The sequence below is a fragment of the Hypomesus nipponensis genome, chromosome 7, assembly GCF_054491055.1.
Source record: "Hypomesus nipponensis isolate SF chromosome 7, ASM5449105v1, whole genome shotgun sequence".
Taxonomy (NCBI): Eukaryota; Metazoa; Chordata; class Actinopteri; order Osmeriformes; family Osmeridae; genus Hypomesus; species Hypomesus nipponensis.
This window is the reverse complement of record NC_140367.1, coordinates 11,030,397-11,044,706: the sequence shown is the minus strand read 5'-3', so window position 1 is coordinate 11,044,706 and position 14,310 is coordinate 11,030,397. Positions and strand designations below refer to the sequence as shown.

General features: G+C 48.1%; 2 protein-coding genes across 2 annotated transcripts in view; both read right to left on the bottom strand.

The window, feature by feature from the left end:
- Window positions 1–287: 287 nt before the first annotated feature.
- wnt16 (wingless-type MMTV integration site family, member 16) lies at window positions 288–6,081 on the bottom strand. Its single transcript, XM_084701386.1, has 4 exons — window positions 5,572–6,081; window positions 5,206–5,432; window positions 3,377–3,663; window positions 288–2,409 (listed from the first exon to the last, which is right to left on the bottom strand). The coding sequence occupies exons 1-4, from the start codon at window positions 5,664–5,666 to the stop codon at window positions 1,945–1,947; spliced, it is 1,074 nt and encodes a 357-aa protein (XP_084557512.1). The 5' UTR covers window positions 5,667–6,081; the 3' UTR covers window positions 288–1,944.
- A 692-nt stretch (window positions 6,082–6,773) lies between these two features.
- Window positions 6,774–14,310, bottom strand: part of cped1 (cadherin-like and PC-esterase domain containing 1) — a 39,939-nt gene continuing 32,402 nt past the window's right edge. The window contains exons 16-21 of the mRNA XM_084701795.1: window positions 13,823–13,959; window positions 11,802–12,022; window positions 11,014–11,115; window positions 10,655–10,742; window positions 10,185–10,331; window positions 6,774–8,868 (exon numbers count right to left, since the gene is read on the bottom strand). Of these exons, the coding sequence (XP_084557921.1) occupies window positions 8,575–8,868; window positions 10,185–10,331; window positions 10,655–10,742; window positions 11,014–11,115; window positions 11,802–12,022; window positions 13,823–13,959 (989 nt within the window). The 3' untranslated portion in view covers window positions 6,774–8,574. The remainder of the gene's footprint in view (window positions 8,869–10,184; window positions 10,332–10,654; window positions 10,743–11,013; window positions 11,116–11,801; window positions 12,023–13,822; window positions 13,960–14,310) is intronic.

The following is a 14,310-nucleotide window of genomic DNA, read 5'->3' as shown; positions in this document are numbered from 1 at the left end:
AGAGAGAGAGAGAGAGAGAGAGAGAGAGAGAGAGAGAGAGAGAGAGAGAGAGAGAGAGAGAGAGAGAGAGAGAGAGAGAGAGAGAGAGAGAGAGAGAGAGAGCAATGGAGGGCGAGAAACAGATGCAGACAGAGCGGCAAAGAAGGAAGAGTTTAAATTCTTAGACAGAGCAAGAGGAATGTTCGAGAAAAGAGAGTAGCAACTCCAGCAGTGTGCCAGTGGGTCTAGTGAGAACAAACTGCTTCATTCCATTGATGCATTCCTTCATTTATAGCAGGGCTTTGGATCCAACAAGCACAAACACCCACATAGAAGAGATGCTTAACAGCAAAGAAATAACAAGAACATTTGTCTATCGATATAGAACACAGACTTTAACTTAAATGACTGGCTTGAAAATGTTCTGGTTTTGAGGTACAGTATAATTTAATATTTACAAAATATAAAAATTTTACAAACACGCTAACATTACACTTACTTTCAGTCTAAAAACTATTTGAACTACATCCTGCCCCAAATATCATACTTTCGACATTGTCAAAGTTGACAAAATCATTTTTTCATAAATGTACAACATCGGCCAATTTTATTCCCCAAAAGTTACATTGGTTTGTTATTTCAAACAAATATTTGTGGACAGAATTTATTGAAACTAGATGCATTCAAATTTCAGTTTCTAACAAACAGACATTGCTATCCATGATGACTAGAACCTGGCAAAAGCAGTACATATCTTCTAATAGAGCAGTGGAAACATACCAGCAGGCCCATTTTAATGTCTATCATACAGCACTGACACATGTAAAGAAACAACAGCTTTGGGGTGCCAATATGGACGTTTGGTTTGCGGTTTGGTCAACTGCTTCTTTTTGAAGTCCCTCTAGATGAGTGCTCGACCTAAGGCGAAAAGCCGACCTGTTAAAGCCATTTAAGGAAGCTCACGTCTGGTCCTCACACACAAACACACACTGACGGTCTGCTGCGAGGAACACTATCGAGGATTTTAAAAGTATTGTTTTTCTGCTTTCTGTCATAAAAAAAATAATATTTGTAACTTTTCTGTGGTTTTGCTACATGAGTCCTGCTTAGATGCACAGTGGGGTTCCACAGTGGGGTTCCACAGTGTGGTTCTGTGGGTCTAAAAGGCAGCCTGTTCCCTTTTCTCTCCTGTGATATGGTATGGGCTTCAAATGTTCATCACTGAACAAGGTTTCTAGTCCAGTCACTGCAAGGGGGAAGTTCAGATTTGGTCGCGATTATCTTTGCATTTCTCCCGTCTCACCGGAGACCTACTACAATCTAACCCTTCATTGGTCAGGGCGAGATGGGTTGTCCCTGATTATACGGAACTTCACAAATGTGTCTCTAATTCAGGGTAGGCCCGGAGTGTCCATCGGGAGAATCTGGAGTAAATTTGGGTTGTAATTTCCAGCAAATATAACTGAGTCTAACGTAATGTTTACATAAAGCTCATAAAACTATTTTGCACCAAAATGAATGCAAAAAATCTTGCTAGCGCGCTACGCTCGCATTCCTGTGAAGTTCCGATTTCAGCTCACATCAAAACCTTGACTAAGTCTTAGGTTTGGGCTAAGCCCTGAATGTCAACGTTCGGCTCGGCCCCTGGTGGGGATGGGCTGGTTTTGGCTATTACACTCCCAGGCCTAAAAAGGTTCCCACACCGGCCCTGGGTAGACACTGGAGTCCTCGGTGGACAGTTTGTGGGGTTGTCAGCCACCCTTCCGCACCCTCCTCCATCCACTGGAAGAGGGGCATGATGGGAAGTATCTCAGTGTCACACTGGAGGAGTAAGGAGACGTACAATTGTGTGTGTGTGTGTGTGCGTTGGAATGCGCGAGCGCAAGAGACAGATGTGTAAACGTGTGTGTGTGTGTGTGTAAATCTTACACTCCACCCCTTCTCTCTTGCCCCCCACACACGCACTTATTTACAGGTGTGCATGTCGTTCATGCTCTCGCACCGCCGACAGCGCACGTAGCAGCACCACACAAACTTGCACTCGCAGCGCTCCACGTGGCGCACCACGTGTGTGTTGTAGCCGCGGCCGCAGCACAGCAGGTTGCAGCCGTCCGGCCCGGCCGAGGTGCGGTTGCAGCGGCGCCCCCTGGTGCCCGCCACGCCCCAGCGCCGGTCCTCCACGCAGTAGTTGGGCGACTTGTTGAGGAAGATGAGCTCGTCCCTCCTGATGGGCAGGCGCCGCTGCTCCTTCTCCTTCCTGCGGACCTTCCGCTTAGAGCGGTCCAGCACCTGCACACTCCCCTCGTAACTCTCCTTCAGGAAGTTGCCCACGCGCTCGAATGGCGCCATGGTGCGCCAGCACGTCTTGACGGCGCACGAGCCCGACACGCCGTGACAGCGGCAGTCGGTGGACATCGTCTTGGCGATGGCCTGAAAGACAAGCAGGGTCAGGAGGGAGGGAGGGAGCAGGGCTTAGGATATACGCTCTGGCCAAACAAGTTTGTTTCACCGTTTGTTTCGGAGTAGTGGACGTTTCTAGGGACCGTTTTTGTGAGGGGGGGGGAGAGAAAAGGACAATTACTGTTGAGGGCTACCGCAAAACTAACAAGGTGTGGACGGACCCATCGCTGGGACACAACTCCATGAGAGGACTCTTCTCTGTCTCTGACCCAATAGAGTCCCCTCTGTCCTCAGCCCTGGACTCACTGCCCCTCTGTGACCTTCCCAGTGTCAAGAGGGAAAGAGGGGGAGAGAAAGAGGAGGAGAGAGGTAGAGAGATGAAGAGAAAAAAGGACCCCCCTTCCCCCCAACCACAAACCTTAGGACTAAAGAATGATCCCTGGATGACCTCAAAGGAGTCTAACCCACAAACCCACATGTTGCAACACCCCCCCACCCCCAATACTTCCACTAAGTTTCCACCTCTAATGGGACATGTGTGTGGGGGGGGTGTGAGGGATACATTTGAGTGACATAGTCAGCGGATACAATGCCACCATTGTGTCTAGCCTATGTGCGCTTGTCTTTATGAGTGTGTGTGTGTGTGTAGGTGCTGTAGACCCAAGCAAGTCGGTGCTGTCTACAGCGCCAGAGTGTGTGTGAGTCTGTGAGACTCTTCCTGCCGGTGGTATGTGAAAGAGGAGCCTGTGTCTGAATAGCGGTGAACACACATTAGTCACGCTATCATGCCTCACCCATTAAGCGCAAATGAAAGAGGATGAGTATCTGTCACATTTTATTTGCGCTCTCTCCTTCCTCATCCCGCCGTCCATGCAGACGCACACTCTTTTCGCTTTGGAATCCACTTTAGATTTACAAAACTGCCCACACTGAAGGGTTTGAATCCAACCATATCAAACACACCACACGTTTCCATGTGCATCCCCCCCCGCCTCACCTGTCGCCCGGCCTCGCTGTTGTGCTGGTTCATGGTGAGCAGCGCGTCGCCCCCCTTGGCCGACACGTTGTGGACGGCGTTGTCGATGAACTTCCTGCTGAACCAGGTTCCGTACTGCGCGTGGTCCGAGCAGCCGCCCCAGTGCCAGCCCTCGGTGGGCGACCCCGTGCCCTGCAGGCTGGCGTCGCAGCCGCACTCCGTCATGTTGCCAGCGCTGCAGGAGCGCGTCACGGCGTGGACCAGCCCCGCCGCCATCACGGCGTAGATAAAAGCTGTTTCCTTCGTACCTGCCCGGGCCAATGAAATCAAAGGTCAGCAGGGGCAAATGTGTGACAATGGCCAATGAGATCATCTTGTATACGGTAAGCTTTCGCATGGCAGACATTAGTGCTGTATTTTGGGTTGTTCAGGCAATTTACAATCTTGACTTTCGGTGAATAAATGTTCTAAGAGGCAGAGAGGGAATATTTCATAGGATGATAAACACGGGATGCAACGTTCCAAAATATGATAACGTTCTTCTTGTTAGGAAAGTTTGGATTTCAGACCCTAAAAGTGACACCTAGCCCCCATGGGAACCCGAGCAAGGTTCTTCCCCATGCAGGGAGGGGAGAGGGTGCTGGGTTACACATCACAGGGTCATGGGTGAGGTGCGGACAGGCTCTCTGCGACACCACTCATCACACTCACAGGAACCCTGAGAAAGTGGCTCAGGAAACCTTGAAGTGGCTGGAACATGTTCCCCCCGGGTCTATGGTTATTGTGGGTAGCGATAATGTGATTCCAGTGTTTGTGACGGTGTATATATATATGTATATATATATATATATATATAAAATAAAAAACGCAATAATGTCCTACAAAGAACACAAAACATTTATGGAATGAATAAAGAAAAAAAGATCGAGAAGAAAAATAATTAAAATAATAGAATGCTTGGTGATCAGATTGATGAAAACAACATGTTGCCTTTCTGGAGCCTGCTCCAAATATTACAATATAAAAATAAATAAATAAACTCAAATAAATCCGGATTGAAATGCACTGCTGTCATTTACTTTCACAATAATTCATAATATAATTGCGAGTTCTTTTGTTGGTATTAAGAATAAAAGGTTGACTGATGGAATGTGACAGAATATGGGGAAAAGGAATGAGTTTCATGTGAAAGATTTGCTTAATGGCTGAACCATGCACTGATTCCTATCTCGGGAATCCAAGAGTCTCTAAAACAAAGAAACTGTGTCTTGTATTACAGGTCGACCGTGGATCCCATAATTGGGATAATCCCGCAAGGTTTAAGACCAGGGGAGCGCCGAAGCCCTCTGTTCAAAGACAAACACTTGACCGTGGAGAAGTAGCATTGAGACAGTTAAACCGAAGCAGATGTGCGCACAGCGGTATTCCCTTGCCTACAGGCAGCGGGGGACCCAGCTGGGCGGCAAATCAAATCAGCTCCTCTGACTAACATGAAATATTATCATGACTCGACCACGAGAAAGGAGTTATGGAAAATAGAAGACGTGCCTCGTACCTTTATCTTAACGCACTAAAAAGCAGTCGAGGGACTGTTTTTATGCAGCACTTAAACAAAATACAAAATATGGCCGCAATGGATACAATAAATACAAGGCACATCAAAACACTAAGTAAATATAATTGTGTGAATATGAGTTAGAAAGTAGCCTAATAAAACTTGTCTGAAACGGAATCAGAATTGACTTTGAAGTCAGTCATATCGAAGCGCACAAGACTTAATGTGATTTCGCAAACCCTGCATTTGGACCACAAAGTAGCCTATTGTTTTAATAAGATTAGCCAGGTCTTACCGCTGGTTAACTCGTAGCCGAAGACAGAGAGCTGCTTGGTGGTCGAACAGTTCCACCGCTCGTGCTTGAATTGCGTCTGGCACTCGGTGATGCCCAGGCGCGCACCGTCCTTGATGCTTGGTAGCAGGTAAGGTTTCCTCTTACACAGGTCTTTCTGCTTGTGGGTCAAAGGAAGATTCGCACAGCCGAGTTTTTCCGGTACTCCCACCGAAGTTAATCCCAACCACCTGAACACAACAATAGTCTGTTATTGACTTTTAAATCGTTTCCATTGCGTGATATAGCTGAGACAGTTCATATGGACAACATTTCAAGATAATCACCGTGAAACCCTAATGCCTGTAGCCCGAAGGGTGGTATACTTACATCCAGCTGGCTCGGCAGCATAGAGGATACAGGGAGAAGAGCAGGAGAGACAGAAAGCTGATGTGGTGTACTCCGCAGCCGCCCCTTCTCTCCATGGCCACCTCATCTACAGAAGCCGTTGGTGTGTCCGCGCATTGGATATGTCCATGGAGCTCTTTCTCCCCGCGCGGCTCTGTCTCATACTAGTCCGGTTGCAAAGGCTTGGAGCCAGCAGGAGAAAAAAAATCCTCAACTTGGTGCAAAAATGAAAAGCAATTATACGGGGGCATCCATGGATTGACACGCGCCTCGAAAACGAACGTCCCCTATCGGGCCTGATTTATTTAGGTGTAGAAGGTCCTGTGCGTGTGTCCTTGTCCGCTGACAAACTATTTTATCCCGGAGTAAAGCAACTTACTCTATCTGGTCACGGTGTGGTGCGTTCCTCAGCTCCGATTGGCGCGTCTATAGATTTATATTCACCAGACGCGGCTACCCTATACGCTAATTGGACAGGGGCTCGCAGGGAAAAAAAACTAAGCTGAAAAAGGCGCAGTGTGAGCGACAAGAACTCTGCTAAATGGTTGGCATGCGGGGAAGTGCGGTAGGAACACTTCTCATGGAAGGATCTCTTTGAAACTGTATCCATCTCAGGACGCAAGCCAAGAAATGATCATTGGTGCTTTCTTAGATGTTTTAGGCCTATATCTTTAACCAATTTTCTCTCACAGGCTTTCTCACGAATATCGTCAGATACAAATACATTTGATGTGACTTTATTCCAAGTTTCTTATCAATTATTGTCTTAGTTTTTGAGAGACATTGATTCAATAGAGTAAATAAATAATAACACAAATTATTCACATAATTCCAAAGAATTTTCCCCCTGAACGATAAAAAAAAATACCATCGAGTTAGTGCTCTATGACAAGGCTAACTACAAGGCAGGCTGTGAGTGTGGAGAATGTATTTTACCGAACTGAAAGCGGCAAGGGTAGGCAAGGTGAGGGCTATCGCCCCGCAGAAATGTCACAAACTCCACAGGCCTTTACAATTCCCGGAAAAGGAACAACAGGTTAAAATGTCTCAAAATGGAAATAGAAGTTGAGAACAAGAATTACTAATAATTTATTTTTCAAGACCTTTAAAGTCGGCTTTACAAAATGAAAAGTCCCGATTAGCCATCTGTAGTCATCACGTGAAAATAAAACCGCCTTTTCAAATAGCTTTACAATATTTATTGGCTCGTCAAAGCAGCTTTACGCACGCTGTGGAATCACATAAAAGTGTAAGATGTAGCCTTGAAGGGCTGCTTTGATCAGTTAAGTTATATGAACTATAGACCAGTCACGGTAATACGCAGACCTTAAGTTACATGTCACTTTGAACAGAAATATAAACTGGGTCAATTATCAACAAATAATGTTTTAAAATATAACTGATAAATGTAACTGAATAATTCAATAGTAAAAGCTTGTACATAACTAGATATGGTTGCCATGTCCTTTGGATTCAAAACTAAGTTAAAGTGTAATGTTACATGAAGTCACAATTGGTAGCCTATAGTTCTTATCTTATTTTGTAATTTAAACAGTATAGGCCTACTGTACCTTGGACAAAGTTGAGCAAATTATTTATCTGCAAAAGTACATGCTACACTGCCTTCCATTCCAAGTGAAAATATATTGCTTCTCATTTTCGTATCAAAGCAGTTGGCCTACATTGTGAAATGTAATGTAATAAAACAATTGACTTGTATGCGCACTGATCTACTATCAGCAAAATAGTGGTGTCCAGTTTTGTTCATGAAAAGTCAACTCGCATACTGCGGGAAAAAAATAAATTCCTAACTGAGAGGTGAGGGAGAAACATCAGTAGGCTACGGTTACTCTTCCAACCTTATGTTTGTACATTTTTTATCAAACAACATGATTTAAGGAAACGAAAAATAAATTAAGAAAATGTATGTTTTATGTGAGAATACATCGATTTGTATATTGGATAGTCAAACGGAATAACACCAGAACAAATAAAACAGGTGTTAAAGAAATTGTGCAATTCACAGAGAAAAAAGTTTATCAATAGTAAAAGTTAAGCATCATTCTTCAAAATCTGAAACAATCGCAATCAAGTTTTAAGCCTTCATTGAGAATGAAAAATTCAGTTCACGAACATTGAATATCACATCTTGCTATCATATTCTTCCAGAACAGGGCTCTGAAGATTTTTTGTGTGTGTGACTAGAAATAACAATTCATCAAGCTTGGTGTACTTGATCCAGGGATCTTTGCAGAGAGCCATATAAATACAGTTGATAACATTCCACAAGTTCTTCATGAACATGTAAACATTACTATGAAATAGGCACGGATAAACATCTGTAGAAAAATAGAGAGAAATATATACTATCATACATAAGACCTTTTGCCCAAGCAAGGGAGCGTGAATAAATCTGTCCTACATTATCTTTGGCATAGAATACATTTGTGGTATCCAGACAGAGTGGATGACTGAGGTATTAAGTCTTCAGAAACAATGGACTCTTCCTGTCCTGAAGCACACACATCATCAAAAATCCAACATGACAGGAGTGCAGCTTTTTTTTTGGCCGCACTCTCGACTGTTTCACTCTCAGCTGAGCGGCAATGCGAGTTCTTTTCTCATCGCCGGTTTGTGCTGGTAAGGGAGGGTGGTTTTCATTTAAGACCGAAGAATCTCTCCCTGTTCCGTTCCAGTTGCTACACTCATCTGTTGGCAGTGTGTCTGCCATCCCTCGCTCCAGCCAGCTGTTCAACCCTTCCCACCTGTACGTGGACGGCACATGACAGGGTGTCTGCCCCAGCGGGCCAATCAGAGTTGGTGTATGTGGCAGAGGGCGATGGTTCTGTCTTGTGACTGACCCGTCAGCTCTCCTGTTACACAGACACTTCCTGGACGGAATGAACTTGTAGTCTTTGAAAATGAGCTCACGCGCACACACATGCTCACACGCACACACACACACGCACGTGTGTGCCAGGGTGTCTAGTTCCCTCTGTCTCTCGGGCACAGTCTGCTCAGCAGAATCTCAGAGTACACCTGGTTCACCTCCCCTCGCACGTGATAGGACAAGGAGTTAGACCCCGCCCACTGGTCCTGGTCCTGCAGGTTAGGATGCTCGCTGAGCCCGGTTCCACTGGTTCCACTGGTTCCACTGGTTCCACTGGTTACGCTTCCGCTGGTTACGGTTCCACTTGTCACAGTTCCGCTGTCGGTGGCAAGTCGGAGGATCTTCATCTTGCGGTGCTGGGGAGCCTGGGAGAACGAGAGCTTCTCCACCTTGGATCATCAGAAAGAAGCATGATGTCACCTCTACTGCTGCACACATCTATATACATCGAGCCACTACTACACACATCTACATACATCTGCACACTGCTACACCCATCTACACTACACACATCTACATACATCTGCACACTGCTACACCCATCTACACTACACACATCTCCTCGCACGTCCCTCCACACCAGTCAGACTGGGGATTGCAGTTAACAGCCCTGGGCTCGGCTAGGCTCTAAAGCGGAAAACCCATTGAGGAAACCACACCACATTAATCTAATCCCTATCCAACAAGCCTCCCTTCACAATGGGTTACATGGCAGCGTCAATCATTGACAGTTTTGGACGTTCCTCAGAGCTCCAGTTAGGCATTATTTTATTTGTTGCACATTCTCTCCCCTGGCTTCTCTGTGCCACCTCCTGTTGTCATTTAAAAGCCATATGAACTGGGATGGGAGAGGAACGGGGCAGAGGGCGCACTCATTTTACACACACACACACACACACACACATTTACGCATGCGGACACACACATTCACACACGACCATGCGGACACATGCACAATCAAAAACTCCAAAAGCCACTTCACACACAAGTCCTCGAGCCCAGATGCTACCAACGTGCGCTTTACGGTCCAATAAAAGGCAGCCTAATTGCTAATTACTCATTAACCCATGCCGAGGCCAATTTTATAGCTGAATAAAAAACAAGGAGGCTGCTCTTTCACAGGAAGCTGAGGGTGTGTGTGTGGGAGGGGGGGTGCAAGCGGGTCCCTTTTCAATATATTCTGGGACTCGCGGGAGAAGGGTGGGGCGGCGTGCGGTGGGCGGTAGGGGAGGTTTGCTCTTTCACAGGATGCTGAGAGGGTGTGTGTGTGTGTGTGTGTGTTGTTGGGGAGAGGGGGATGTCGCTCAATCAGGACGACAACAAGAGACCATTTCCTCTCTGCTTCGTGATCCACCGCGTCTAAAAGCTCTGTACAAGGGCCCTGCTATTAAAGCCGGTGGAGCGCACGCTTCCAGAAATAGGATGCATCCCTAACGAGGTTATTACTGAAAGGATGGTGGTCACAGACGGACATTCCTCTCCGGGGTCTGGCTGACTACTCTGTGGACAGGCAGGCTTTCAGCAGTCAGCACTTAAAGTTTGCATCAAATTAGCCGTTATGCTACAGTACATGAATTTACCTGGTCATGGTTTGAAGTGGAGGGGGTAACGGACGGCAGATGGAATCACACTGTAACATTAGAGTCTAACTGGGACTCAGTTAGATAAGGTGTGTGTGTGTGTGTGTGGGGGGGGGGGTAGTTACCTCGTGGAAATGACACGCGCAGCGGCCCTGCAGGAACTCCTTGTAGCGGCCCGCCGTGATGCCAAAGGTGTCGATGACCTCGAACCCGCAGCGCTTCGCAGTGGCGACGATGTCAGCGTTCTCGTGGTGGAGCTTCTGCACGCCCGTCTGAAAGGTCCGGAGGGAAAAAGGGGGGGGGGAACAAGAACGCAACAGCCATCAGTGAAGGAGAGGAGCAAAAAAAAGTGGTCGAAATCCATCAGTGCGCTGTCGTCATCGGACCTTGGCCCGAAACACGGTTCTGCTGCTGTCGTTGAACGTGCGCCATCGCTGCCGTTTGAGAGGTCAGCTGAGCTGGGAGGTCGTGGATTATGGCCATGACCTGCTAATGTTTCAGATAAATACACACGGCTCCCAGCGCTTGCTTTGAAAGCGGGTGTGTGTGCGTGCGGACATGCCTGGTGAGGGGACACACACACACACACACTCACCAGCGAGAGAGAGCGTATGCCGTCCACGGGCAGATGGAAGCCCATGCCCAGGGACTTGACCACCACCACGATGTCCTGGAGGCCCTCCCTGGAGAGACGGAGAGGGAGGGAGGGAGGGGGTGCCAGGATCAAAGAGAAGAAACGGAGGAAAGGGATGAGGGACAGATCATTTACTGAGGGAGAGAGGGATCGATGGTTTCAGACAGGCCGCGCGTGTTGGCGCGCGTGAGCGTTGCTCTTTTGTGCTTCCCGTGTGTGTTTTCTTTGTTCTTTGCGAGTGCATGCGTGTGTTTTTGGTCATTTCGCTTCGTTTCCTGTTGACGCGTCGGGTCGTTTTGTGTGCGTGTGTTGGTGCGCACCTCTCCAGCACCTCCCTGATGACCTTCAGGTGGTTGGTGTTCATCCACTGGACTCCGCCGGCGACCAGCACGGTCCTCTGGGAGTTGTCCAGGGGTCGCGACCTTTGGGTGTGGACAGGGGGGAGGTCAGGAGGTCAAAAACATGATGGTGAGCACGACACTGATGTATGAACCACAGACACGTAACCGACAAGCCACAAGTTAATTAATCTAATCCCACAACATTAATTGAATTCATAAATGCATGAATTAACACACACACACACACACACTTGAGTACCATGTTTTCAGAGGGAAGCCAGCTGAACGGCACCAGTTAAGCAGTCATAGTTCAATTTAATAGACAGCTGGGAAGCTTAGTGCAAATGGTGCACATACAAACACATACACGCACCATGTGTCTGTCTGTGACCACATCTGAGGTGCTGTGAGGTCAGTGGTTGGGAGGCCGCGCTGTGGTACATCACTTCCTGACATGACTCCTGATACACACTGAGCCCAGGCTGACGTTTAGAGTCCCTCCTCCATGAGAGGGAGCGTGTGTGTGTGTGTGTGTGTTTGTGTGTGTGTGTGTGTTTGCTGCGGCACGTCGCTAGCAGATGGTAGCCATCATATCTCCTTTAGACACCACATATGTAGACGTGCACACGCGGGAACATACATACAGGGACACACACACACAGGGACACACCGACACACGATTCTAATATAATTCGGCCATGTTTGGGGCGCCATACCGGGTATAGGTTAACAAAAAGCACCCCCCCACCCGCCCTGCCTCCCCCCACCTGTGTATGAGCTGCTCCAGAGCCCTCTGGAAGGTGGGCCGGAGGCTCCTCTCCAGCCAGAACTGGGGGTAGTAGGAGTAGCTGAGGTGCGTGCGGCCCTGGTTCAGGTTGGAGTACACCAGCGTGTCGTGGGCCTTGCCCCAGTCCTCCAGGCTGCCGTTGACCCTCTCCATCAGGAAGTACATCATGCCCCGGTTGGTGGAGTCGCCGATGAACAGCACCTGTGTGTGGGGGGTGGGGGGGGAGGGAGTTGGGACAGTGACAGTTTATCCTGATGAGCAGCATCTACCTTAACTAGAGGGGCGACAGCACCCCCGAAACAGAACAAAAGACAAAAATGGTAGTGTATTGCTGCTACTACAACTTTGATTGATCTGAAAAGAAAGACCAATAAAATCCTTTCTGGAGTCTACAGGAGGTGATGTAACTTTACAACTCGGGTTTCCGAGAAGCGCAGATTCTGGATTGAAGGGCCCGGATGAATGTATTGGACGAGTTGAAAGCCAACAATTTTGTCTGGTTCTGGCCGTAACTTCTTCCTTGTGTGGCTTGAAGGCTTGGTGCCAAACCACCAACTGGGGACTTGATTAGAACTCTTCATCTAAAGCGTGTCTGACAGGCTTGGAGAGCTCTTTGTTTTGCTTTCCGTATTCCGGCACCCGGCTCAGCCAATAGGTGAGGGTATAGCGACAGCTCTCTCTCCCCACTGGTGTCGGGATGGACCACACTCTCTCTCTCTCTCTCTCTCTCTCTCTACCTCTCTCTCTCTCTCTCTCTCTCTCTCTCTCTCTCTCTCTCTCTCTCTCTCTCTCTCTCTCTACCTCTCTCTCTCTCTCTCTCTCTCTCTCTCTCTCTCTCTCTCTCTCTCTCTCTCTCTCTCTCTCTCTCTCTCTCTCTCTCTGTCTCTCTCTCTCTGTCTGTCTGTCTGTCTGTCTGTCTGTCTGTCTCTCTGTCTATGTCTCAGACACACACAGGGCTAGCCAGCATAGCACAACAAGAAAATGCTCTTCAAGGCGAGAACTCCTGTTCATGTCAAACAGGGCCAAAAAAACCTGTTTGAACAGACGTGTTGATGTGAGAGAATGGGGGGGGGGGGGAGCGCAAATCCCTCACACTCCAAGGGTCCATAACACTAACGCTTTAGCTAAAGCCCTAGTTGACCCGATGGAGTGTGGTGCCCAGTCATCCTAAAACACGTAGTTCCCCGGGCCCCATGTCCTCCACTGTGCAGTGGGGTAAAGGTACTGCAGATCCCAAAAGGCTTTGTACCAGGCACAGCTGAGACTAAACACCGCTTATGGTTCTGAGTTCTGAGTAAGCAGCGACATAACACATTTCCAGAAGCCAGGAGGGAGGAAAAGAGAAAGGGTGAGAGATGGAGGGAGGGAAGGAGGGAAGGAGGGAAGGAGGGAGGGGTGAGGGAGGGAGGGAGGGATACAGAGTAAACAGAAAAGAAAGATGTCATTTTACCTCTGCTTGCTGGAAGCATGAACACGAGCCCATATTAAACACTTATTTCTGCAACCCATCTTTGGGCCAGATGCATGTTGGTTAATGTAGTCTTTTCACACACACCATTACCCACATCTTTGCTGACCAAGCACAATATGGGCAGCTGGTACAGTACAGCTGGCTCCTTCATCATTTCCATTGGACTCTACTCAGTCTGTTTCCAACACACACACACAGACACACACACACACACACCAGGTCTCACGCAGTTGGAACATATTAACCATCCCTCACTAGCGACGGCTAGATCTCTTCTTCATGGCTCATACTTACTGTTAGCCGATAGGCTAACCGTTGCCCCGGCAGAGCAGGTACAGTGTCTGGTTGTGGAGCGGTGGAGCTTGAGAGAGCTAAAGCTCGAGGCTAACGCTACGCTACACCAGGCCCCAGAGTTCCAAGTCTCGATTCTTCCTTTAACAACGGCACAATTATGCTCCCATGAAAATAATTCGTATTTTCATAAAGACATTAACCCCTGCATCCCACGACCACCGCCGTGATAGGCTCACCTTCCTGTCCGTCATGCAGCCCTGCAGCTGGGGCCGGTCCAACAAAGGGTGGTAGCAGCCTTCTGGTTGCCAGGCGACCTCTCTCCAATCACAGGTGCGGTTGTCGGCACAGCTGAGGCAGGGGACCACCCAGCGACCTGAGGAGGGAGAGGTGAGGCAACAGAGGCAGAGGGTTAGGAAGCAGAGATCGCTGGACGGATTAGGACGGACGGACAAGAAACTAAAAACCTGTCTTCATTCCTCCCGCTCTCAAACACTCCCTCGACAATGCAAGCTTTAAGAACAACTCTTACTCTCAGACGTCCCCAGAGTGGCGGTAGTAACTCACTTTCCTAACACGCACACACCCCACACATGCTCACACTACACCACCCCCCCCCCCCTCCGACACACACACACACACACACAAACACAACACACAGTCTGCTGACATTTATTCCTTCCCTGTGGGGTGGGATATTGAGTTTTTACAACTCGGCCTGACCTCT

Bases quoted from the DNA above. Each gene is read 5' to 3' on its own strand.
- wnt16 (XM_084701386.1), bottom strand. From the start codon at position 5,666: ATGGAGAGAAGGGGCGGCTGCGGAGTACACCACATCAGCTTTCTGTCT. The intron at 5,433-5,571 runs GTAAGTATACCA...TGTTGTGTTCAG, and splicing joins TGCTGCCGAGCCAGCTGGAT to GTGGTTGGGATTAACTTCGG. The intron at 2,410-3,376 runs GTGAGGCGGGGG...CTTGTCTTTCAG, and splicing joins ACAGCGAGGCCGGGCGACAG to GCCATCGCCAAGACGATGTC.